Genomic DNA, 26,029 nt, shown 5'->3' with positions numbered 1-26,029 from the left:
TGTTGATCCATTTGTTTATTTAGGACTCAAATTAACACTGACCAAACATATTACTAAGTCACTTATTTTCACTTTTCCAAAGTTAGATTTTGCTTCAAAGCCACACATTCACTCACTACATATATCTTCACAAGGTCCTTGGAATTTCTATTACATTCATTGAAATGCTCCACAATGTCAGCCCAGCAATCCATTTTTCAACCAATAACTATCCTACGTAAGAACAAGAGAGTAAAATTAGTCACACAACTTTTTTTCTCTTCCATCTTTAGCTTGCAAGCTTTTGACAAAACATGTCCTTAGCCAGTCAATGCACTTCAGGAAGTAATAGGACAGAGATGTGTCCCTCCGTCTTCACGGGAAGATAAAAACAGGGGACAGGACAGCTTGGATTGTGTGAACTTCCCCGTGCTATCGATGGCACCGATGGATGAGATCAGACCCGTAGGCTGCCTCTGGCCAGGGGCGCTTATAACTGGCAAACCGAGCTGAGCAGCCATGCCTGGGGCTTCAGCGATCTAAAGCAGAAGCCTTTTGTTTGTTGTGTTCTGTCATGACATGGGTCAGAGTGTCTGCATGACAGTGGGTCCACTGATTCTGCTTCCTCTGTCCCAAGCACGGCCTTGATAAATTCCATATGGTCACGTGAAATGGGGTCCTCTGCACATGTGGGAGGCATTTCAGCCCTAGCGACAGTAATGTGACACTGCACCTAACAGTTTCCGGCACAATCTGACCTGAATATAACAAAGGTCATGCTTTTTTTCTTTTTTTGACAGCAGGCTATTTTTTAAAATCCACACACTTTTCTATTAACTTGACAGCATAGTGTGAAGCACCTGTGAGGCAGTCTCAGCACTGCTGCCTCACTTGGTAACCTCTTCTGCAAACAGGACATTTTGGGGAGGACAATCAAGACATATGAATTCATGTTTGAGACATTCGCTGTACTGCCTGGCCATTTTTTTTTGACCAGTGTTAGTCTTGTGTATTTGATGACATTCAGGATTTAAATAAAATGTGGGAAAGGAAGTATCTATAAAAATTAAATCTATTGCTGGAACAAAAAAGGGAATCTGAATAAAGACTGTAGTTTACGTTTCTAGCATCATACTAATATTAATTTCTTAGTTTTGATAAATGTGAGCTGTTAACTCTGGGGGAAGCTGGGGAGGGTATGTAGGAGGTTGGTACCATCCTGGAAACTCCTCTGTAAATCTAAAATTATTTCAAAATAAAGTTATAAAAATAATCTATGAAATATAAAATATGTAAGGAGAGTATAATAAAGGCTTTGTCACTTCAGGAAATGGATAAGAGGAAGTTGAAGTTCTTCTGAAATCTTCAGAAGTGTTAAAAATAAGTTGCCTTGAAAAAGTAAAAAAATTTAAGCATGGAACTTAAACAAATAGGAAAAATTGAAATACTAATTTTAATTAAATAACTAAAACTGAAAAATTTATAAAATACAAATGACTTACTTTTGTATTATAAGTTATTTTTGGAAAACTGATTTTCTGAAGCCTTAAAGGCATACAGTCCACTTCGATGAATCATTTAATGGACTGGTTTAAACTATGTTCAATGTTTTGTTTTTAAAACAAACTTGCAAATGTTTCTAGAAAAACAAATGATAACTCATTATGCAATTCCATAAAACTTTGGCTAATTTTTAACATCAAAAGCTAATGATAAATAATCAGGAATAACAAAGAATATTAACAAAATAAATTATGCCGTATTTGGGAATACCTAATATCAGATAATAAGGATAATAATCACACATATCTTTTAGTTTTAGTAAATAAGTAAAAAGATATGAAATTCAAAGACAATGAGTATTTTGCATGCACATGCAAAGATCTCATGATACAGAAATTATGACTAAGCAGCAACTATCCTCTGTGGGCCAGACCTCTGGGAAGGTTGGGCAGGGGCCCTTGGGGCAGTCACAGAGAGTCCTCTGGACTTACTCACCAGCAAAAGAACACCCCGGTTCAGGAAGTTTGCAGAGGAAGCTGTGTGAAAAGTGCTCAGATATGCCTTCAGCTGCTTCTGAAAGGCTATGTTTTTAAAAGGACATCCCCGTGATAGAACACTGACAAGCAGGAGGCTGCACCCCACTTGGTGGCATGCCTGGGGGGAGCCCCTGGAGGCCCCTCTGGTTGAAGAAACCAGATTCAGATCCCTGGAGTTCATGTAACAAGACCATGTTTAATGAACACCGAAGTACAGATGAGGGCTGTGCGGGCTCAGAGGAAGGGAGACAGCAAGGGCTGCAGTGGGGGGGGGGGGTGCTGTGACACCACTTCCCAGAACCTCTCCCTTCCACAGGAAGTCACCGTCCCCCTCACAGCCTCTCAACAGTCCTATAGGGACAGCAGAGCAGGGTGACTGGCCCCATTTTACAGTTGGGGAAACAGTTCCAGGGAGGCTCACTGGCTTGCTCAAAGTCACACAGGGTTCCTGGTCCATCTTTCTGTACCACTATGGCCTGGCTCAGGGGAGACATGAGCAGGTGGGCAGAGGAGGATGAGAGCCCCACGGGAAGAGCAAGCAAAGTGTGGAGGACAGGGGTGTGGTGTGTGGGGACACTGACAGGGGTAGAGCCAAGTGGGAATCGACCTGAGGGGCAAGACCCCCTGGCATCTGTGGCCCAGGCTGCCCTGGTCCCGGTACAGCCGCTCGGGTGTCTGCTTCTCCCTTCTTCCCGCTGGGGTACCCAGGCCCTCAGGACCAGCTGAGGGAGGTCACAGGGTGAGAGGGCCGCTCCCTGCAATGCTCACTGGCCAGTCTTTACTTGGCACCTACTGTGCATAGGCCCAGGGTAGGGCCAGGCAGGGAGGGTGGGGGAAACCACGTTCTGTGGCCAACCACAGTACTGGCAGAGGGAGGCAGAGGGACGCAGAGGGAGAACTTGTGCTACACAGTGGGAAGAATCATGAAGGAGCCACGTGGGCAGGGAGCTGGGGAAGGTGCAGCCCCAGCGCACGGGCGTGTGGAGCCCAGTGAAGGGGAGGGGGAAGGGCTGGGAGAGGAGAATGCCCCTGAGGGGTCTAGATGGGATCCTGGGGCCCAGGTCACTGCAGCAAAATGGGGCAGCTGCAGGGACTTGCAGGGAGCTAAGGAGGCCCCAGGCTGGAGAGAAGGAGGGCTGAAGAAGACTCCATGGGTCCAGGCTTCTCTGGGCAGGCCCCTGGAAATGGAGCTGGCTGGTTTCGGGTCAGTCAGAGGGCCCCTCCCTTGGTGGCCTCTCCAGGCATGAACACACGAGGCCCAGGAGAAGCTTCAGGCTCTGCAGAAACACAAGGATACGTCACATTCCCTCCAGCCCTTCATCCCACTGGCCCTTGGCCTCCCTCAGGAGGGGCCCAGAGCCCTGTACCAATCCTGCCCTCCTCTCTTTCACCTTGCAGTTCCTGTCCAAGAGGCAGGCCCTGGAGGCCAGCACAGGGAGGAGGGAACTGAGTCAGAAGCTCCAGGCAGATGCTCCTGTCAAGCAACAGTCCCCAGGGCACCTGTCAGCTTCTCAGGACCAATACATCTCTAGGGAACTGCCCAGCAGCAGGCCAGGCAGGGGACTGCAGAACCCGCTTGGGAGCCATGCTAAGAGGCACCAGCAGGGGGTGCCACGGACCCACACTTGGTGGCCGGATCCTTCTGCCTTTCCAGCCTCGTCCTTCCTACCCCCGCAGAACTAAGGCTCAGAGGCTGCAAGATGTCACCCTTCCCAGGCCTTGGGCATAGAATACCTACACAGAGCACAGCCAGCGCCTGAGTCCAAGGTAGAGATGGTAGCAAATATGGGCAGGTCTGAGAAGGGCCAGGAGGGACAGGCCTGGCCAGCTGAGGCCCTGGCATCACTGCCCAGCCCACTCCCAGAGCCCGGCTGCATCCTGATGGTGCGACCTATGTATGTTGGGGTGGGGTCTTCATTCACCGCCCCTTCCCTGAAGAGAGGGGCCAGCTACCACCATACCCAACGGCAGCAGCTCGGCCACTGGAGGCTTACGCCTGTCACTGAGTGTCGGGGTCTTGGAAGCCCCAGGCTTCCACAGCAGCGATGAGGAAGTTCTCAGAGCACAGCGGCTGGTTGTTGAACGTGTCGCAGTGGCCGGTGCGGCCCCGGTTCAGGTCCCCATCGATGTACAGCGCCTGGCCGCCCCCTCCACCTGTGGGATCCTCTGTCAATGGCTGCCCTCTGTCCAGCACTGCCCCAGGGGCTCTCCTCCTCCTGCTCCTGAGCATCTCTACATGGACAGGGCAGGTCCTGAAGCTGTCCCTGCCCCAGCCCTGCCAGAGGCCTCTCTCAAACCACAGGGCTGACCCTCCACTCTCCAAAGTCCCCTGGCCCTCAGCTGGGGTCCAAGCTCTAGGGTAGATCTGCTAATGAGCCCATTTCCCCAGCCTGCACCCTCATGTCCCTGCTCCCGCCCCTCGTGCCTGCCCCACCCCCCAACACTTTCTTCCTCTGCCATCATAGGGGCTCTGCCTGTCTCGCAGGTGAGGCACCTACCACTCATGTCAGCAAGGGTGGGCCCAGCGGCTTTTGCTGCCCATGACCCTGCAACCTCCACCCAGGCTGAGTGACCAAGGGCTGGCAGGAGCCCAGCTGGAGCCGGAGGGAGGCACCCACCTATGATGAGGCAATCGTTGCCCCCGGCCATGAACAAGGACTCAGTCTTGGAGGGCAGGTTGAAGTGCCGAGCAGCCAGGAATGGTGAGAGGCGGTCAGCAGGGTCTGAGGACGTGGAGTGGCAGAGTGAGGAAAGAGTGGTGGTGGGTTCCACGGACACGGGCCTGGTCAGCTCCGGGTGTTTGATGACCACCCACTCATAGCGTTGGACCTCGGGCTGCAGCTGAGGGCAAAGGGGCAGCACAAGGAGCTGGCACCAGCCCTGCAGAGCCCCTTCTGCCCACTTTTCCTCACAATCCATCATCAGCACCCTCTCCGTGTGAGGCCCTGAGCCAGGGGCTGGGAGATGGCACCGCACGCGCGGGTAAAGGCCTGCCTGCTCTCGTGGCACTCATGGTCTAATGATCACCAGCCAGAAGGGAACAGGGAGGTACCTGTGTGGTAACTGCTATGACGAAAGTAAACAGGATCACATGAGTGGGGGTGACGTGGGGTTGGGGGTCAAGCCTGTCGACCCAGTAACTCCCGCAGGGAGACTCACTCACCCTAAACACGAAGCATTCTCCGGTCCCAAAGAAGCCCAGTTTGCCTCCAAACTTATTCCTCTCACTCCAGTCTGTTGACAGGTAAGCTCCACACACCTGGGGAGAAAGGCTCAGGGTGAGGCTGCACCCTGCTTAGGGCCTGCTGGGGGACCATGGTACAGCTGGGGGGTACTGTTGTCACAGCTCCACCCTCACCACTTGAGGGCTAGGGGTGGAGAGTAGTATGGGAAAGTCAGAGTTTGTAGGTGTGAGCCGGCAGTGAGAGTGGGAGGACTGCCTCGGCCACCATTAGCTTCCTGGGGATATTTTCATTTCCCTCTTTGGCCCTAAGGCATGGGGGTAAGCTCCATGTCCACACTCGGGTTGTGGCATCAGCCCCAGGGAGGTGACTCAGATGGAAACTTTCAGGAGGTACCCTTGCTCAGGAAACATTTCCCAACCCCAGCATCAGCCAACAAAATGCTCGATTAGAGAGTCACTTCTTTAAGTGGCACAGCGTTTGCACAAAGTATCTGACAATCAGTCACCTGCTATGATGCAGATGCCCAGGCTCCTGCTGGCAACCCGGATGCAGAGTCTGGAATGAGGTGAGGGACCTATAACTCCCACTGGTGTAGGTCTGGGAGCCATTGAACAAGGAGCCTCTAATGCAAGCAGAAGCCCCTAGGATGGGGGCACATGAGCTCTGACTTTTCTAGACATCTCAGGGTACTTTCCAGATGCCAGCTACTGCAGAAAGCCAGGCCCTGAGCACTACTTGTCAGGGGGTGGAGGCAGGTAAAGGCAGACGACTCATCTGGCACTGCTGCTGCAAAAAGAGGCAGGGCCTCACTCACAACGCATTTCTGCAAAGCTCCTCTAAACTGCCAGGCTGTTTCAGTAGTGGCCTGGACCCCCAGGGGAAACAGGGAGGCCCTGAGTACTTGGTGGTCACATGAGGAGGCTGGATTCGCCTCTCTGTAGAGGGCCAGCCCTGCTCTGCACCCCAAAGCGCAGGAAGCCTGGGTTGGGGGTACAAGGGAACACCCACCCTCCTTGGGGCATGAGAGCAGCAGATTCCTCAGAGCTTATCAGAGGCCAGGAGCCCAGGCTCCTTCTGGTCCCTCCTCACCTCCTTTTGCGTGGTCTTGATGAGCAGGAGGGTGGGCTCATGTCCTTCACACTGGAAATAGAACCTGGGGGCAGAGATCACACATGCCAGACCTGATGGCAGCCATCACCCTGGCACCCCTTCCCCAGCACCCACAGTGTCTGAGAAACTCAGGCTGTCTGGGGGTGGACCAACCTGGGAACTGCTTTTCCTCACCTACTCACAGAGCCAGGCACTGTGGGCAAGAACTGCAACACCTTGGCCTGGGCACTTTTCTCAGCTAAGATGGAGCACTGGCCAGGAGGCCTGCAGGCCAAGCGGTCAGAGGCCCCAGGATTCTCGGCCTGGTATGATGCAGAGGAGAAGCTGCACAGTGGACAGAGCCAAACATCAGGCGCTTCAGGGAAGCAAGAACCAGAGGAACAGGTCCCTGCTCTAGGAAAGCTCAGAACGTCCTTGGGAGCTGGGCAGCACCGGAAAGCATGTGAGGAGGCCTGAGGCTGCCACTGTGATGGTGCCAGGTGCCCAGGACTTGGCTGGCATCCCTGATGGCCCTGCTAGGCCATCCCTCAGCAGGCCTCCCACACTGCAGAGGTGAGAGTCAGGTAAATACAGCTCTAGCTACGCCATAATGTTTGTGGGGTCATAGACAGTATCTGCCATGTGGGCTGGGCCAGCTCCACCTGTGTCATCCCCTGCAGGGTCACCTGTGACCCGAGCCAGAGCTTCTGAGGCCACCTGTCATTTAAGGCTCTAAGGGGGTGGTCCTACCTGGTAGAGTGACCTTGAGAGACAGTGGGCCCTGGGGGAACCCGGCCAGAATGCCCTGGACGTTGCCAGGGCCTGGCACAGGCACTACCCACAGGGCTGACCTGGCCTACAGACTGATGGAGTCGGGGTGGAGCAGTAGTGACCAAGGCCTGTTGCCTCCAGCTATCCTCTCTGACAGTTCTGAAAGCTCCCTCTGCAAAGTCTGCCTCCTGTATCACCACATTACCTACATGGGGGCCTGGACCCCTGAAGTTTGTGTGGTCCAGGAGTAAGAAAAGCCCAGAAAAGGGGCTCCTAATTCTAGGGTCCCCCACAAAGAGGGAGGATGCCCACGTTCAGAGGCCCATTTCCAGCTACCACTGTGACCTCCCGGAAGCATGGGCAGGGTGAGAAGCTGGGCAGCCCCTCAGCTCACTCAACCCCTTCCACACTGTCCATCTGGCCCTCGGAGCCCAGGCTTCAGGGCCTTGGGAGGGCAGGCCCAGACTCCTCCGGCCTCCTGGGCGTTACCTGGTCAAGCTGTACCCGTGCTGCAGTGAGGAGAAGAGCAGGAGGGGCTGGCAGAGGGCGAACCGCTCAGGGACCCACGACCAGATGTCTCTCATCTCCTTCACGCTAACAATCTCCGAGTGGAAGTTCTCCGCGTGAACAGCCAGGTGCACAAACTGCCTGGGGAGAGTGGGGAGAAGTTCAGAGCACAGATCTGATCCCAGCCCTGGCCGGTCCCCTACCCTGGAGGTATGCAGAGCCTCTCATGGGAGTCAAGACTAAAGTAAACTTCTCACCTATTCAGCCAGGTCAGAGCCTGGTTCTAGATGCCCTCAGGGAGACACGGGGTGGAGCTGTCCCATAGAGCCCCGCTCCCATCCCGCTTACAAAGAGGGGAGAGCACCCAGCCCCGGTGGGGACAAAAGCACCTTTTCTCTCAGAAATGGGACAAAGCAAGTCAGCTCCAGCAAGACAATGCTTCAAGGCCAGCCAAGCACCAGCAGGCAGGCAGGCAGACAGGCAGGCAGACAGAAAGACAGAAGCCAGCCCTGAGAGCCAGAGCAAACAGCCAGGCCCTGGGACAGCCAGGCTGGAAGACAGAGATAAGCCAAGTGTGGAGACATGGTTTCCAGACCTACCTTTTAGAAAGTGAAACACTGAAAAACAGGAGGAAGCAATGGACATGGAAAAGAGGAAGAAAAATAAAACAGACAAGGAGGTTAGTGGCAAGTACTGATGCCCAGGACATGCCTGCCTTTGGCCCAAGAGAAAGGCCTCCACGTCTACAGCACCGTCACAGCGCCTGCCGCTGAGAAGGTCTCAGGACACATGGGCCCTTCCCAGGCCTGCTCCCCAGGGGGCTGTGCCAGGCAGCCAGGAGAACAGCCAGCAAGAGAGCCCGGAGCTGGAGTGGTGGAGCAAGTGCTCTAAAATGACTCAAGGAGTCAGCCTGGCTCACTGCTGGGCCTTCTGGTGCCATGGGCAGCATCCAGCTTCCATCCCAGCCAGAGGCCCCATGCCCAAGGACAGCACCCTGTACCTTCAGCAGCCTGTGACTATAGCCAGGTAGGTCTTTCTCCTTTCCTGTGGTTTTCTACCTACGCATGGATGGCTGGCCGGCCAGCTGGCTGGCCATAGGCAGAGCCAGAGGCTGGCCGGACAAGCTCACACCTCAAGCCCCCAGTATGCATTCCGCCAAAGCCCCGCCCCACCCAGGCCCTGGTGCCCTGCCCTGAAGCTGGCCACACCTGTGGCCCCAAGGGACCTGCCTACCTCTTCTGCTTGACAGTGATGCCCTTCTGCTTCAGAGCTTTCTCATTGGCCATCTGCAGGAGCTGAATCTCCTTCCGAGAGAAGAGGCGGATGGCAAATGCTTTCTCCAGCAGCTTCTCAGGAGACACAGTCTTGGCAATGTCCTTGACAAAGGTGCGGATGTCCTGCTTCACGTTGTCTGACTCGAGCAGCTGCCCAGCTCTCACCTTGTGGAAGAATTTGAGGATGGCCAGTGCGACGCGATACAGCACCTTGTAACCTTCCACCAGGAAGACGTCAAAGACGCGAGCAAAGTAGCTGAGGGGCAGCTCCCCAAACAGCCAGCGCTGCCAGTCCGCGTATACCTGCAGGACGTCCTCGGACACAGCCACCATCAGCTTGTGGGCTGCCTGGCAGTACTTGTTCACCAGGTCCCCGAATGTCATGCAGGAAGACTCGAAGGCCAGGAAGCTCTGGTCAATCAGCTTCTTGCTGGGGTCGTTGCAGGCCAAGATGCGGCAGGCCTTCTCGAAGCACTCGGCCTCGTCGATGCTGTAGTGGAGCAGCAGGGCCACGACCGCAGGCAGGGCAGGACAGAAGGAGATGTCCGGGAACTGGTTGGCGATGCACAGCAGGATCTTACGCACAGCGCCCTCGCCCCGCGTGTTCAGGCAGTAGCTGGGCACCTGCGTGTTGTCCACAAACTCAGGCAAAGGCAGGCTGCCACTGCTGTGCTTGCCCACGATCTTACCAACAATGTCACTGTACACACTGGCATCGGGGGTGACTGTGCGGCAAGGGATGTCCCGGATCAGGCGCTGGTACACCTTTCCCCGTAGGGCGTAGCTGCGGGCCCAGTAGCCCTGGCGCGCCAGCTGCTTCAGCTCCTGCAGTTCGGTGCAGCTCAGCTCCTTGGGCCCCAGGTCCTGGATGGCGGTGTCCATCTTGTTTTTGTCCACAAAGCAGTTGTACCCTGGGGAGTCCATCGTGCAGGGTGTGCCTGTGAGGAGGCTCTGGGCTGCTAGGAGGGGGCAAAGAGCAGCTAAACCCAGCAGCCCCCTCTCTGAGGCTCTTCTGCTAACCTGTTTGCCATGCTATATCCTGTAGGATTAAAAGCCATGCTTAATACATGTATATGAAGGTTCACATTTTTAAAAAACAGGTTTTTGTTTTAATCTTTTTTATAAAGTATCAGAAAGGCTTCCATTTAAGGTAAGTGGATATTCTGAGAATTCACTATGAACTCTGGAGTATAACTTCTTTCCCTGGGGCTTATGAAGCTACTGAATAGGTCACACAGATTCTGGGTAGTGAGAGGCAGGCTAGAGATGAGTTTCTGAAAGGGCTTTGAGAGTCTGACCCTGCTGAAAACAACTCTCTGTCCCAGGGGTGGGTGGCCCACAAGGCTCCCACACTTCACCCTGTGGCCTGTGGGCCTTCTGAAGAGGAGCTACTAGTCAAGAAGACTCCATTAAGCCAAGAGATGCTGCGTTTCAGTTCTCAAAGGCTTCAGGCCTTCAACTGGTTTGCATCATGAGGAAGACACACACCTACTCTGCCAGCCGTCCCTGGGTTGGAATTTGGAGGCCAACATTTTTAATGTTCTAAAAATACCAGCTTAGTTTCAGGCAGGTATTTCAGAGAAGAATCATTGGTGGTGAGTAGACATGAGGGCTGAACAATAAATGGAAGGCATTACAGCTTCAAAATCAGACATTTCTGCGTCCAAATGAGCCAGAAGTATGGGGGATTTGGTGCTGCCTCTCCATTATAGGCAACTAATGAGATTCATGCAGACATTAAAAAAATGGGTAAAATGTGCTATCTGGGACTCCGGCTGCATGTGGACAGTGAGATAGAAGCCTACCGTTCAGAACACCACAGTTTAACATCTGTTTTTGCCAAAGGCTACTGCTGTCAGCACAAAAGACAACAGTCTGCCTGCGTACCTCAGACTAACCTTTCTGCCTGCGATGGTACAAATGTCAAGATATCACAAGGGTTTGCTTCAGTGAGTTCTGGTAAATGACCAGATCATTCCAGTTTCTCCTGCATCGAAAACATTCATCTGAAAATATAAAAAGCAAGTAATACTTTAAAAACATTAAGCTGAAAGAACTGTAATGTAAAGCCTCTATGAGTCAGGTGTCTTGAGAAAGCACCTTGATGTGGTGCTTTTTTTATTGTGTTAAAATATGCATAACAAACTTTAACCGTTTTTAAACAGTTCAGTGGCATTAAGTACATTCACAATGTTGTGCAACCATCACCACCATCCATCTCTAAAACTTTCTCATCTTCCCAAATGGGAATTCTGTGCCCATTAGATACTCACTCTCCATTCCCTCGCCCCCACTCCTGGCACCTACCACTCCACCTTCGAAGAACTGGACCACTCCAGGTACTTCACACTAGTGGAATCTTACAGTATTTGTCCTTCCTTGTCTGGCTTATTTCATTGATCACAATGTACTCAAGGTCCACCTATGTTTATAGCATGTATGAGAATATATTTTAGGTTTACAGTAAAATTGAGAGGATGGTAGAGATTTCCCACACACCCTCTGCCCCACACAGGCACAGCCCCCCATTATCAACATTCCCCACCAGATGGTACATTTGCTACAGCTGATGAAATTACACTGACACATCACCCAAATCTATAGATTAATGAGGGTCCATTCCTGCCTGCACATTCTATGAGTTTGGACAAATGTAAACTGATATGTATCCTGATTATAGTATAATTCAAAGTATTTCTGCTGCCCTAAAAATCCTGTGCTCCACCTATTCATCCCTGCTCACCCCTCACCACCAGAATTTCATTCCTCATTATGGTTAATAATATTCCATTGTATGGATAGAACACATTTTGTTTATCCACTCATCTGTCAATGGACTTTTGGGTTTTTCCACCTTTTAGTTGTTGTGAATAATACTGCTGTGAACATGGCTGCGCAAGTATCTGTTCAAGTCCCTGGACATATATCCAGTGACACTGTTTTTACAGGGATCCTTCTGCAGAAAACATTAATTAAAATAAGATTTGTGATATCTACTTAACATGTCCCAGTAGAAAAGCCTTGCCCACAAAAGGACCTGCTGCCAGTGCTGGAACCCTCTTCCCCAGAAGAAAAGAAACCCAAATGGCAGTTGGTTTGTTTGCTCTGTCCTGGGCTGGACAGCAGGAGGGGCTCCCCCTCCCAGGTTGTGAAGGCCAGGCCAACAGGCCCACTCGCATCCCCATGGCCACGCCCAGGCCCAGCACTCCATGATCTTCCATGGATAAGTTACCTATAGAGTTTATATCCTTCATTCCAGGCTCTGAGTCCGCTAGCCTCTGGGGGGACCCCAGGCCTATCCTGCTTGTGGGAATAGAACCTGCTCCTGTTCAGGGCAATAAACATGTTTATAAACAGAACAAGAGCTGGGCAGGACAACACCAACCCTCACTCGACTGGCTTCAGATTCGGGTTGAATATTAAACTGGAAACTCCAAAAACGATTAGTGCACCTTGCAAATTCCTTCAGAAAGGGCCTTCAGGGAGAAGTAGGCCTATGGTTTTATTTGCTGCAGCAAGCGGGCCTGGGAACACACTGGATTCGGAGGGACTCCAAGGCAAAGACATTTGCAGAAGACCCTGAAGAAGCCCCACCAGATCTCTGCAGGCTCCCACCCGAAAAGATAGCATGGTACTTCCGGAGCAGAGCAAACAAGGCTCGTGATGACCTCCTCAGGCATCTATAAAACCAGGGATCAGGGTAGATTTTTTATTTGCTTATATATGTGAATGCATAATCACGATAAAGTCAAATAATACAAAATTATAGAGTAAAAATGTAAAGTCCTGTTTAAGCTACCCCTCAATCCTCTTCCCTCTTCTAGCTAAAACAATCACCATTCACATTTTAGTGCACATCGTTCAAAACCTTTTCTTGCATTTACATGCACACACATTCAGACCCCAGTGAGACTGTTTAAGCTGGCTATTGGGAAGGGAAAGTCAGGAGGTGGGAAACAGACCAAAACCTAAAGTCATCCGGGTTGGACCTGCACGGTCTAGAAGTAAGTTTCAGAACTGAAGCAATACCCTCCCCTAGTTATTCTGTCTGCAGTTTGTGGCTGTCACACAACACTGTCCACACTTCCTGCTCCCTTGTGGAAACAAGGCTTCACCTGTTCCCCACAGCCTCCAGCTCCTGACAAAGGTGCCAGGCCTGGGAAGGAGGCCATGCTTCCTGGTCGGCACCAGGGCGGTCGGGAGTAGAGAAGCAAGGCAGGAGTCAATGTGGGAAATGATTGAATTTAAAGTCAGACAGGCTGAGCTTCAAAGTCCAGCTTTGCTATCTGTCTGGCCGAACCTCAGATAAGCCATGCCTCTCCCCTGAACAGCAGCTGCCTGTCTCTAAACGGAAGTGATGAATACGAACCACCCAACAGACATGAATCCCCAAGCAACACCTGAGGGTCGAGTTCTTACTCTGGACTCACTGACTCGGGCACGGGTGGCAGCCCACTCTCTTTCTCATGTACCTTTGCCTCCTTGGCAAACCAGGGCAGACAGCCAGCAGGCTGGCCGCTCTTCCCAGCCAGCAGAGCCCTACCAGCAGGTGCCCTGGAAAACCCCTTTCCCTTGGCCTCAGGAGGGGAGGGAGGGAATGAATCCTAACCACAAACACTGCACTCACCTTAAGGCCACACACACACACACACACACACACACACACACACACACACACACACACACACACACACACACCCCTAGTCTCAAGTTCACTGTGGAAGATTGGGGGTGGGGGCAGGGCTGGCTCTCTGTAGTGGCATCTCTCCACCAGCCCTGTGGGAGAAGGCTGGCCCCACCTGCCTGCAGCTCCCTCAATTTGGAATGTAGGAAGGAACTTTGTGTTTTTTGTCCTCAGCTTTGGGCCTAACCTGCAATTCTGGGAAAACAGGAAAAATTCCCCTTAACACCCCGTTAAACTCACAAGAATTGCAGACAGTGATCAGATAGGGACACCACACAGCATGTCTGGAGGGCGGTGGCTACTTTAGCTGGGATCTTCAGGGTGGACCTCTCCCAACTTGAGCTGAAGCAATAAGGAAGCAGACGGAAGAGCTGAGGAAAAGTCACCCTGGACAAAGAGAAGAATGAGTGCAAAGGCCCTGAGGTAGGAACAGGCCTGGTGTGCTCCAGGAAGAGGAGGGCATCCAGTGTGGCCAGAGCACAGTGTGCGAGGCAAGAACAGTGGAAACAACCACGGGCTGGATCGTGCATAGGGAGGAGTCTGCATTTTATTCTAAGTGCAGTGGGACTCAGAGAAGGGATGTGATCCAACGGATGTGCTTAAAAGCCAATTGTGAGGATTAACTGAGACTGTTTATAGAAAGCACTCAGTCCAGCCTGGCACGCCAGGGCAGCTCAGATGTCCCAAGGGCCTCTTACCATTACTGCTCCTTGGGGTCCCCTGGCCTGGCACTGGCTCTGGGATGTCTGTGGAGTGATGGGGTCTGGTGAGTCAATGCCCCACCAGTCCTGTGGAGGAGCCTGAGCATGCCCCCTCCGTAAGGGGGAGGCACAGCCACAGGAGGCTGCCACCAAGGTTCTCTCACACAGCCCCACGAAGGTCCCCTGCTCCCTTTGGAATGACCCCTTCAAATGGCCTCTTTGAGGGACCTACCTCCCCTTCCTGCCTGTGCTGCTGCTTCCTGACCCCGTAAGCCCCTTCCAGTGACCCTCGTGTTCCTTTCCCACACACATACTATACCAGTTTTGAGAGTTTAGGCTACCTAATGGAAAGCAAGTATTTCTTTAAAAGAAAAATAAAAACCTAAGTGGAAATGAATGACATCTACTTCCCTGAAATGTTATCTTGCTGTGCCAGCGACAGCTCCCTCCAGCTTCCCATCCTGTGGTGATGACCAGTGCACCCTCCAGCCCAAATACATGGTCCTGGGTCTGCCAAGAGCAAGTTCACATCAGTCTCTAGAGAGGTCTGAAGTGTTAGCAGCCCCTTCAGCGGCTCCTGGCCTGCAGCCACACAGGCCCTAGGCAAAAGCAGCCTTTCTGAGGAGCGGAGTTCCTGTGAGATGATGTTTTGAAAACAAGAAAACCCCATGGGAGCTCAAATAAACCTCAACTCTGCCCTCCCCCCAAATTTGGGTGAACCCCCAAAGTGTGCCCACAGAAAGAGGGAGGCGGCCAGCTGGGGTGGAAAGAGCCCAGCCCCATCCCCGAAACTGTCAGCTCTGCTCCATCAGGTGTGCAGCCCTCACAAGCAGATTTCCAACCAGGAACAGACAGGAGGAGAAAGGATGTGCAAGAAAGGACAAGACCTCACTATGGGCAGTGGGGCAAAAGACAGCCAGGACCATGCCACTGGTTAAGCAGGACCCCTCCTGCACCCTTCTTCAAGGACTGCTGAACACAAATTCCACCTCCAGGTGATTTAGCCTCTCATTCCCGTCTCCTCCAATCCTGAGGACAGTCTCGTGGCACAGGGATTCGTTCCACTTCACAGATGAGGAAAAGGAGATACAGAGAGGCACCTGAGTGTCCCCGGCATAGGGAGAACCAACCCTGATCTGTCAGCCTTCAGAGTGATCACAGAGGCCATAGTGTCCTCTACCTAGCTCCCACCTCAGGAGCACAGGCCACCCAGGGTGGTCAGCCCCGCCCACCTTCCCTCTTCAGCCAGTTCATGGCTGGCTTCTCAATGCCACGCTGCTGTCTCAAAACACCACCCTGGATCCAACGAGTCACGAGACCTCTGCCTTTCTCACGGCTTATGTGGGGAACATGATTTTCCCAAACAATTGGATTTGAAAACAAACTTGCTTTCATGTGACAAACAGACCCTCACATTTAAGCCTGGGCGATTCCATCTTAACCACCTGACAACAATGGGTGCCATGTCTCCCTTATAGGCTGCCTCTCCCGGAGGGCCCAGCACTCCATTACAGCTCCCCTTGCCCCAAACTTCCATTCATCTGACAAACTTCTATTCAGTTGCCTTTTCTGGGCAGGGCACCAGGGATATGAGAGTAAAAGATGGCTCTCAAGACCAATGATGACAGCACACACAGTCAGACCAGGCAGGGTGCTGGTGACCACCAAGGCAGGGCTCTGACTCTGCATGAGCACTACAGAAGGGGCAATGCTACCCTGAGTGCATAAAGATGGGGGTGGGGACAAAAGCATAAGGGAAGGCATGGCAAACTGTGGAGCTTCAGGCAGATGACGTGGAGTGGCTGATGGTGGGATGAGAGGGGGCCAGCGGCCTTGCATGCCACTTGCACTAGGAGACTGGACATCACCCCTACACAAGAGGGAGCAGGAGGAGAAAAGCCTAAGCAGAAGGTGACATGATTAGATCTGCATTTTAGAAAAATCCCCCTTGTGGCCATGGAGGAAGGAGGGCAGAGTCCAGAAGTGGGGGCAGAAGGAGGGCTGGGCTGAGGCTGACCACAGAGGATGAAGATGGGGTGGATTCCACCAGATGAGGTGACCTGATGTTGGGGGGCACAGACCCAAGCAATGAACAGAGAATTCCAGTCCAGCGGTGGGGTTTTGGTGGGGCAACACGCAGCAAGAGGTAGCCCTGTGCAGAGGGAGGTTGGTGCTCACCATGATGCCTGCCCGCTCCCATGACCCCTGCCCAGCCCAGCCTGCCTAGTCTCCCCCACCCCTTGGCTGCAGTTCAAGGACCCAGGGCTCAGCCTGGCTGGGCCTTAGTCACTATGCCACAGGACAGGGTGGCTTCACTGTTGTGTCTCAGTTCTTCCCCTCTAGTCTGAGCAATTCCACATCTGTTTCCTGGGAGTGAGACCAGGAACAAAGAAGAATAAGGAGGCTCCAGCCCTGCAGACTGGTCAAGAACAGGACAATGGGCAGGAAGGAGGAGCAGTGAGGTGCTCAGTCCCAGGCTTGAGAATCTCCACTAGACTAAGAAATGCACAATCCTCTCAGGAAGTTTCCCCAGAGTGAAATTCAGAGCATGTGCTATTCAGCTAGCTCCTCAACCTCAGAGACCACCAGTCCCCAGACAGGATGCAGAAGAATGACAGATTCTTCGACACCTAGTGGCCCTACTCCAGCCCTCAGGGTTTGTAGGGTCTGGAGGTGAGAAAAACACAGAAATTACAGGACACGGTTGCTGCCTGTTAAGATGCTCAGGGTCTGGGGACATGGGGCAGCCAGTCAGGCAGAAAACATGGCAGCAGGACAGGGAAGGAAAGATGACCCGTCTGTGGGCAGGGAGGGCTCATCCAGGTGGCTAAGCATGTGGCTCAGCTTGCAAGGTATTTGGGTAGAGGAGCAGGGCCAGTGGGACAGCCTAGGCATCTGGGCTGGTGAGTCAGGCATGGTAGCAGGTGCTCTGAGGGAGAACGTGGAAGGAAGTGGGGGCGGTTGGGAGATATCCCTGAGGCCATCCACCTATGATAGCCACAAGGGGCAGCGTGGGGCCTGGACATGACAGTAGGCCTGGAGTGGGATGCATTCTGAGACAGAGGATGAACTGCCTCTTGTTATGCTGGGACCCTTCTCTCAAGTCCAAGTCAAGTCTGACTTCCTAATGAAAGGCTCAGTCCTCCCATCCATCCTGGGGGAGAAGCCAGGGAAATACTCAACCCCACCCTTAAGAATCTGCCGGAGGCCTGGGAGACACAGCTTCAAGACTGTCTGGAACCCTGGGCTGAGGATGCTCACCTCCACACCAGAGGCCTCAGCGGTAGGATGATTCCCAATTCTGTGGATGGCTGGTGGTGTTGGTGTCACCGACTGGGGTGGCCACAGTCACTAATCCCCCATATTCCCTTACTTTGCTGCCCTGCTTTTTCCCTACTTCACCCCCAACTCCCACCTCTTTTCTTGCTCTGGAACTTGTTTGTGACAAAGAACACCCCCCGCCCCTCATTCTCTCCCTGAATGCACCCTTCCTCCAGGACAGAAAGCAATGTGCTCTCCCCATCCCCCTCCTGCTAGGGTCTCTCCCAGGCCCCCACCCCTATTCCAGCTCTTGGCCTCCTTCTCTTAGCTGCCCTCTGTGCAGGGCATTCCAGCGTCAAGTAGGCAGACCAGGCTCAAAGCTCTCCAACTTTAGAAGCCTTTACATCTCTAATGCTTTATCTACACCCCATCAGCCCAGGAAACTGCTCTATGGTGAGGACACACAAACACCTCACTGTCTCACAGTTGTCATGGAGCCATTCACTGCCCTCCTCCCACCTGCCATGATGCCACCTCCCCTCACCTACCAGTCCTTCGTGGCTTTACTTGTCTGCTCAGCCTGGATCCATCCCTCCAAGCCTCAGCTCCCATCTCTCCTGTGCTCCTGTATCAGCTACCAGGCAAAACCCCCACAAGAAGCCAGTCTGACAGCGTGCTTCTCCACTCTTGCACACCAACTGCAAAGGGGAAAAAATCAGACTACCCTGCTTGTGGCCGTCAGAGCCACCTGGCAGCCCTTCTCTCACATCTCGCCAGCACCCTCTCTGGTTCCCCGCACTAGCTTACTGCTTCACGCCTCTCACTGTCCTCCAGAAACAGGTGTCAGGAAAGAGCCTACTCTCCTCTCAGACCCTGGCCCTCAGTTTGCATTCCCCTACCCTTGATCCTGGATCTCAGCTCCTGGGGACCTGAACTCTCCTGCATCTCTAGTGCACCCTCTGCCATTACAGACAGGCCCCCAAACCCCCAAACACAGCACCCGATACTCCACTCCAGCTAAGTCTCTCCTTTCCTTCCCAGTCAAGCTTCTGGTGAGAGCAGGCTGTATCCATCTCCTCCCTCCTCGTCCTTCACGCCTTCACCACCCAGCTGCCAGACCTGATACCTCTGAGCCCTTACCTCCCTGGAGCGCCCAGTGCTGACCCCACTGTTCTCAGCTCTCCTCTCCCTGGGCCTCCTGCAGCCCCTCCCTTGTATATGTCTCCTTACCTCTCCTGCTGCTGATGCTCTTGTCCCTCAAATGTCCCTTTTGCTGCAGTCCCTCCTCTTCTCAGCCTAGATTTCTCTTGTGAACTCAAGTCCCATACCTCCAATGGCTTTCCTTAAGTCTTCCAACCTTCACATACTCCCTGTGACACCAATGCAACTCAGCTCTGACTCTCAACCCGCTCTGCCCCACTCTACCTGAAGCCCTTTCCTGCCCCTGACCCCCCTTCAGGATCTGGCCCTACCTGCCCTCCAGTGGCAGCGTCAGGAACCTTGACAGTGGAAAGTAAGAAAGGCAGAACTGCACCTGTTCTCCTTTCTCCCCTCAGGCCAAATGGCTTCAAGCCTTGGCCCAAATGCCCTCTCCTTCACCAGCCCTTTCAGCCCTTCCGATATCCCAGGCAGGGCTGAGGTTGGCCTACCTGCACACCACCTCTCCTCATTCAAATTGGTTTCAACTTGGCACACTGTGGTGATGGTCTGCAATGAGTCCGGCTGTTCTACTGTATTGTGGCTTTTGAGCCCTGGTGTCTCACACCAGGAAGGTGGAAATGAAAGAAGGAAATAGATGGAGACTCAGGAAAATCCCAAACCACCTAGGCCCAAGAGAAAAATTTAATTCTAAATAATAACAACACGGAATATTCGCCAACTTGTTCTAGGGGTGTGATCTTCCCAGCAGACATCTTCACACGATGAGAAGGCAGAGCAAAGGGATTTTTCAAATACTGCTGGTGACTGGCATTCCAACAGTGACTACCAGGCTGCCAGAGAACGGGGAACTTGATAGTAGGCCCTTTGCTGATGGCACACAATGGAGGGCACGTGCCAGGTATAAAGGGGTGGAACTATTAAGGAGGTGTTAGTCACAGCACCGCAGGCCAGTTGGTTGGCCAACTGCTGCCGCTGGCCACAAGTTCAAATGCAGGTCTTACCAGGGCACCTGAGCCTATGGGTGGGACCTGAGCAGGGCAGATTCCTAACCTTATCAGCCACTCAAAAAGGTTCCCTAAATCCCATTCTTGGGCAGAACACCTTTTTCCCAGCCAGGTCTGGTCTACCCACAGGCAGGGGCTGGGGTTGGAATGGGGCTCTGCTAACCTGGGGTATTTATCTTCTGAGCTCAGCAGTAGGTCTGGGGAAACCACCACAAAGGGCACAGGAGAAATCAGCTAGCTGCATGGAATGAGAAGCAGAGGAAGAGAACCCAGCTGTTGGCAGCTAGAATCTTGACTGGTCTGAATTCCAAGCAAAGCGCCTGTGACAGGTGTGCCTTGGAAGGCTGGGCACATAGCAGGCTCTAGTCAAGTATCTTCAGACCTGACAACAGAGCTGGGGTGGGAGGGAATCTTTCAGGTTTAATCATTTTAATAGGCATTTGATACACTTCCTGAATGCCAGTGCATCAAGTGCTGGAATACAAAGATGTAAAGCCTAGCCCTAGCTCTCAATGAACTTCTGGATGTGGGGACACGGGTGTACTGACCATGCCAACTCAGATGCAGATGCTATGAGAGAAAAGTACAGGGTGTCGGGTGCCCAGCCTGTGAGGAAAGAGGGGCCTGGAAAGCCTCCCTAAGCCAGCACCTGCCTCAGTTAGATCCTGAACACTGAGAAGGCCTTTGCCTAGGAAGCAGCAGAAACAGCGTGGGCACAGGACAGGTCTTGGAGAGCACGGCCACTTGGGGCTGGGGAGCCCTTCAGCTCTTTAAGTGGGCAGGCCGGTGCGGGTCATTCATGGTGCAGAGTCAAAGACAGCTCTACAGTCCAGCTTCATGGGCTCCAAGAAGCCAAAGGGTCCAAGACAGAGCCCTGGGGTTCATGGGGCCACTGAGGAAGGAGAATGCTCTTGTGGGCTGGGAGGTGGGGAGGGGACAGTCCAGGAAGGCAGGGAAAGAAATCAGAGGCAGGTGGAGTTAATGTATACACCTGGATCTTTCTAAGGCCCACAGGTTAACCAAGTTATGAAGGCTGGAACAATCCTTGAGGAAAAAGGAATTACAGAAGATTATCAGGGAATGATGGCAAACTGATACAAGGAAAGGCTGAAGGGGCAGAAACCAGGGAAACTTTTGGTGGGGACACAGGTAATGAATAAATTTAGTACACTACACAGCAGAAGGGCTTTTATTGGTAACAGAATCACCTATAGGTAAACAATAACCCTTAGTGTGTGTGGTATCCAATTAAAATTGTGTAACAATTAGGCAAACACACAGTTTCAGATTATGGGAAACAGGCCAAGCCACGTGTAGTGCCTTCTCAATCACCTGTAAAGGGAGAGCGCAGTCTGGGCGGGATGGAGGGAGAAACCACAATGGCTCACATGTGACCCCTGCCAGCAGAGCCCTGGGCAATACCTGGCTGAGACAGATAAGGTCCCACGGCCAGGTGGGGGAATTTAACTGCACAAGACAGAAGGAGATCCTGTCTCACATGCTCCAAGTGAGTAGGTTCCATAAGAGACAAAGGTAACTGCTAACAAACAGCACTTATCCAGAGGTTGGCACAGGCCTGCAGGGCCATGCACTGGCTTGTGGGCAAACAGAGACTCCTTTTGCAACATGAGCCTTTCCTCAGCCTCTCCTGTGTGCCCCTCACTGTGGGAGAAAGACTGGGGAGGGGGCACTACGCTCCTGGCCTCTGCATCCCCAAGAATTTTTCCCACCAGCTGCTAATGCTGATCTATTACACAGAAACTGGAGTCCTGGAAGGAGAGCAAGAGGACCCAGAGAACTCTGCAACCTCAGATCTGTCTCTATGTCTCAGAAGGTTTTATTTCGGAGATCTAATTGCGAGAAAGGTCTGAGAGCACCAACCCTCTGTCTGGAAGGGAAGGTGGTCCTTTGAGACGAGTGACAATCTGGAAGCTTCCCAAAAGGCAAATAAACATACAAGACAAGAAGGCCTCTGGAATCAATTGTGTGATTTTGTAACTCTAGTATCTTCCATTTTGCTGTTTAACCAACAAACTAGGGCTCTGTGACAGAAATGAAAAACCCACTATTCTGCCTCCATGTCCCACAAAGGCAAGAGCTTATTAATCAGTTTTGTTACTTTATTTCCTCTGTGTTTTATGGACATAAAACATTAGGTACCTCTAGGGTTTGGTCTTCTTTTCCTCATTCCATACACTCTCCCACTCTACTCTCTGGCTTCAGTGCCACACAGGAACAAGTGCCCAGAATGCTTTTGAACCCAGTTTGCTCTCCTTGGCTCCAGATCAACATATACCCAGGAAGTCTCATCCACCCTCAGCTCAACATCCCTGTATTCAAAGTCATCATCCATTCCCAGGCCTGCTCCCTTCCTGCATATTGTGTGTGGCATGGCCCTACCAGCTGCCAGTCAGCCAGTCTTGGAGTGTTCTCTAAGTCCTCTTTTATCCCTAGCCCTTCCCATTCCCACAGCCAATTGTCTCCTGGTCTTGCTCTCTTTTTGATCCCCACTGCCCTTCCTCGGTACTGGGCCTTTTGTCTTGCTAGGTGTGTTACAGTATCCCGTTAGGCACCCTTTACCCAGGGCAGCCCTTCAGCAGCCCATTCTGGCCAGAACTGTATGGTCACCCATGAGAGCACAATCTAACCAGTCACAAACAAACCCAAGATCCTTTAGTGGCCCACCACGGCTATCAGGGTAAAATTTAAGCTCGGGCCTGGTACTCAAAGCCTTCCTGATCTGCCGCCAGCCTAGCTCCTTAACTTCATCTCCCTCTCTTCACCCCAACCACCGGAGCTATCCACTGCCCTTCTCCCAACAGCCCGTGGGTGGGTGTGCCCCGTACTTCACACACTGTCCCTTTGCCTGGAAGTCTCTTTCCCTCACATGGTCTTGCCACTCCCATTCATTCTTCAAAATTTAACTCAAGCCCTTCTCAGGAGCCCCCACTAGAGGCCAGCTGGATTCTACCCCTCTGAACTCATATCAAGCTCTGTCCATTTCTGCAGGTGCACCTACCACAGTGAAGTTCATGGGCCCATCTCCCCACCGCACAGTAAGTTCCTCAAGGGCAGAGGTGCACTCAGTTTTGTAGCCACAGAACACAGGGCATCGTGTGAAGTATGATTTGGATAAATGTATGTTGAGAGAATAATGAAACTCAACAAATCATGAATTCAAGTTGATTACTGGTCTTATAAGGTGTTGTTTCTTTGATGTTATCTCCTTTTGGAAAGTGACACTTGAAACAGCCACTGAAACTGCTGCTTCGAGTTGAAAAGGACGTCTTTCTTCCCTGTACAGAGTTGTCACAACAGAGAAGGTATGCTCAAACAGGTCAAACTCTGAACAGGGTAAATGTTAAGTGCTTTTTTATAACCTGCTTCATTGTCCTTCTTCACTCTAAACCAGAAACCATCTAAAAGCAAACACTTAAACATATTTTCTGAGGTTGGCTCAGATGGTAATGAGAATTAGGAGCAATACAGTGTGCCCAAGGTCACCTGGCCTGCTGGACAGTCCTGGCAGCTGTGATCAGTGGTAGCTGGTGGGGCCCACCTGCAGGGGAACTTGCAAATTCAGGGGGTGAATTTTGTTATTGTTATGAAAAGCCTGCCTAGATTACCAGATTACCTCTGTATCCTCTGAAGGTCATCCTTCACCCCGACAAAAAACCACTGCACCATGGTTCATTTTAACAACCATTCAGGGAGAACCTCTGGCCTATTCCCTGCCAGGCAAAGACGAATGCGACATGGTCTGCTTCTAAACAGACTACTCGTAACTAGATAAGCACTTCACCTACAGCTTTATCTGAGGGCTGAGAAGATTAGATGAGGACCAACCTTCAGCATAAAAGGAAGTGCATGTGGGAGTAGTACCACCGGCCAGAAATGGTAACTGTAAAACCTTTGTGGGATTTTTTGATCTTTTCTTACCTGAGTTTGTTTCTCCCAGCCTGTATCCTTTAAAAAGAAAAGAACCTGCACACTTCTTAAAGCCATTAAGTCAATATTTCAAGGTGGCTACTATATGCTTGGGCAAGAAAGTGAAGATGGAACCCTTGCCCTCAAGTAAGGTAAACAGCTATATCTGCCAAATAATAGACAGTTTTTTGCCCATTTTTTCCCCTGCAATTGCCTGGAAGTCACAGCAAACATACACAGAAATAAGAAAAACCACTTTCCAGGGCTTCTGTTGGCTCTGGAAAGGCAGACAGACTCCTGACAGGAATAAACAGCTGGGGGAAAACCTCAACACCAGTATCACAACCACAAGCACTTGGGCCCCCAGGCCTGTACTTCAGGCACACTGCTAACCTAACAGCCTGTGCCTCTGCACAGCCCAGGTGGTCCTTAGACAACCTCCAGCCAATCCAGAAGACCCACTGCTCATTTATATCTGTCCCGAGTGAGGTCACCAGGCTATTAGCACCCTTGCCCGGGGAGGACCCTGACCGGACGCAGCCCCTCCCCAACCTCCAGCTGTGCTTACTCAAGGCTCAGAAAGCACCGTGCCAGGGGCCCTGTGGAAATGCTTCTGTCTCCCTGGCACAGCCTGGAAGACAACTGCCGCCTGGCACAGCGACCACCCAAGGCGGCACCCGCCAGACGGAGCTCAGAGGCTGGGTAGATACCTAGGTGGCAGGTGGGCGGGCGTGTCATCTTGGGGCTAGCGGAGGGCTGGGACTGGAGCAGCTGCAGGTCTTTAAAGGCAGAACATTATCTGAGAATCTGTTGCAATTTCGAGTCCAGAAGAGGATTTCCTACCCCGCAGAGGCGGAAAGCGCCCCAAGGAAGGAGTGACACAGACAGCTCTTTCCGACAGCCGCCTCGCCCTGAGCCGGCCGGGGCGCGGACAGCGCCTGGCGAGGGGCGTGGGCTCTGCCCTTGGGGTGGGTGTCCCGCAGCGCCGAGGCAGGCTTCGGCCCCATCTCACGCCCCGCCTGGCGCTCGGTCCTCGGGGCGGGCTGGCAGTATCAGGCGGGGGGCGGCAGGTAGTGCCAGGCGGACGGCCGCGGGCCCCGGGCGCGCGGGCTCTGAACCCCCGACCAGCGCCACGGCCGGCCCCCGCGCCCCGCCTCGGACCGAGGCCCCGCAGCCAGGCCCCCACGCCCCCTCTGTCAGCACGCCCCGGCTGCAGTGACAGCTGGCCACCCTGTCCTGCAGCCCCAGCGGTCCCCGCGCCGGGCCGTCAATCTCCTGCCCTCCCGGCCGTGCACCTACCTCCTCCCGCGGCGCGGGCCGCGAACCCACCTCCGCCGGCCACACCGCTTTCTCCTCAGCTAGCCGAGCGACAGGGAGCCGGCCTTTCTGCGCACGCGCGCGCGCGGCCCCGCCCCCGCTGAGACTCTCCGCCAGCTGCCCACCCGGGGCGCCCGCGGGTCTTGCTCGCAGTGGACCTGGGCATGCGCACAGACGCCGGGCGGCGAGGCGGCGGAGCATGCGCGGGCTCAGCAAGGGCCCGGGTGCGAGGGGAGGGGGCGCGAGTGAGTCGGGGGTGTGCTGCGGGGGCCTACCCTCCAGCAAGACCTGGAGCATCGGGAGTCCGGAGGGGTGCCCGCCCGAGTCGCTGCCGCGCCGGGTCACGCGTAGACCTGGGAACGCGCGTCCGTGTGGGCACGACGTCCGGTCCCAAGCGGGCGGAGAAGGGGAGCAGGGGTCCTCCGGGCGGGACTTGAGCGGTGGAGCCCTGAGGCACAGGCCAAGAGAGACGGCCAGACGGAGACAAGAGACAGGGACACCACAGGCCAAGAAAGAGGCCGAACACAGGCAAAGACGCAGCAGGGACAGGGACACGGACGCCCAACACGGCAGGCAGAGGTGACAGGAGGGACAGACGAGGACCAGAGGCCGCCGTCCTCGTTGGGGGAGGAGTCACAGCGCCCTCTGCAGGTCTTGACACGGGGCGGGGGAGCCAGTGGCATGGAGCCCCATGGGGGTCCAAAGACGTCTATGGTGGGTGGCCGCGGTGCTTCCTGGGTAGTCAGAGCGCTCTCTGGCGGATCACAGAGTCCATGGGGAGGGTGGAGTCACAGCGGCTCTTGGGGGTGTTCTTAGACTTCTATAGGTCCTGGCGTCACAATGGGATTCATAACTGTTTAGGGAAGAGGGGGTCACTTCCTTTTGGGAAAGTGGGAACGCTGAGGGATCACGACATCACGGGGGAGGTGTCACAGGGGCCCTTGGGGTGACACCTCCTTGGGGTGTTCGCAGAGCCTCTAACCGTTCGGCTGTGAAAGCCCTCTGGGATCACGGTGCCCTCTTGCAGGGGGGCAGATAGCTCCAAGGTGGGGGACCAAGGAGTCCTCTGGAATGACATCTGCCAAGGGGGGCCTCGAAACAACTCTTTGGGGCTATTACATCCCTCTGGG

General features: G+C 53.4%; 1 protein-coding gene across 3 annotated transcripts; it reads right to left on the bottom strand.

Annotated features, from left to right (window-relative positions):
* TBC1D24 (TBC1 domain family member 24) lies at window positions 1-24,903 on the bottom strand. 3 transcript variants are annotated; one of them, XM_032460222.1, is made up of 10 exons: window positions 24,882-24,903; window positions 10,732-10,850; window positions 8,804-9,883; window positions 8,170-8,187; window positions 7,553-7,711; window positions 6,293-6,356; window positions 5,182-5,277; window positions 4,637-4,859; window positions 4,013-4,172; window positions 1-3,295 (listed from the first exon to the last, which is right to left on the bottom strand). In XM_032460222.1, the coding sequence occupies exons 3-9, from the start codon at window positions 9,766-9,768 to the stop codon at window positions 4,018-4,020; spliced, it is 1,680 nt and encodes a 559-aa protein (XP_032316113.1). In that variant the 5' UTR covers window positions 9,769-9,883; window positions 10,732-10,850; window positions 24,882-24,903; the 3' UTR covers window positions 1-3,295; window positions 4,013-4,017. The 3 variants fall into 3 exon arrangements, with proteins under 3 accessions (XP_032316113.1, XP_032316112.1, XP_032316114.1); XM_032460221.1 differs by lacking the exons at window positions 10,732-10,850; window positions 24,882-24,903 and having other exon boundaries at window positions 3,980-4,172; window positions 8,804-9,837; XM_032460223.1 differs by lacking the exons at window positions 8,170-8,187; window positions 10,732-10,850; window positions 24,882-24,903 and having other exon boundaries at window positions 8,804-9,837.
* Window positions 24,904-26,029: the final 1,126 nt, after the last annotated feature.

This window comes from Camelus ferus, chromosome 18 (assembly GCF_009834535.1).
Source record: "Camelus ferus isolate YT-003-E chromosome 18, BCGSAC_Cfer_1.0, whole genome shotgun sequence".
NCBI classification, from domain to species: Eukaryota; Metazoa; Chordata; class Mammalia; order Artiodactyla; family Camelidae; genus Camelus; species Camelus ferus.
Note: the sequence above shows the minus strand (reverse complement) of the source record. Positions and strands in the feature narration are given on the sequence as shown.

Coding starts and splice junctions, on each gene's coding strand:
- TBC1D24 (XM_032460222.1), bottom strand. CDS start 9,768: ATGGACTCCCCAGGGTACAACTGCTTTGTGGACAAAAACAAGATGGAC. Junction 4,860..5,181: donor GAGAATGCTTCGTGTTTAGG/GTGAGTGAGTCT, acceptor CTTTGCCCTCAG/CTGCAGCCCGAGGTCCAACG. Junction 4,173..4,636: donor CAACGATTGCCTCATCATAG/GTGGGTGCCTCC, acceptor AGGATCCCACAG/GTGGAGGGGGCGGCCAGGCG.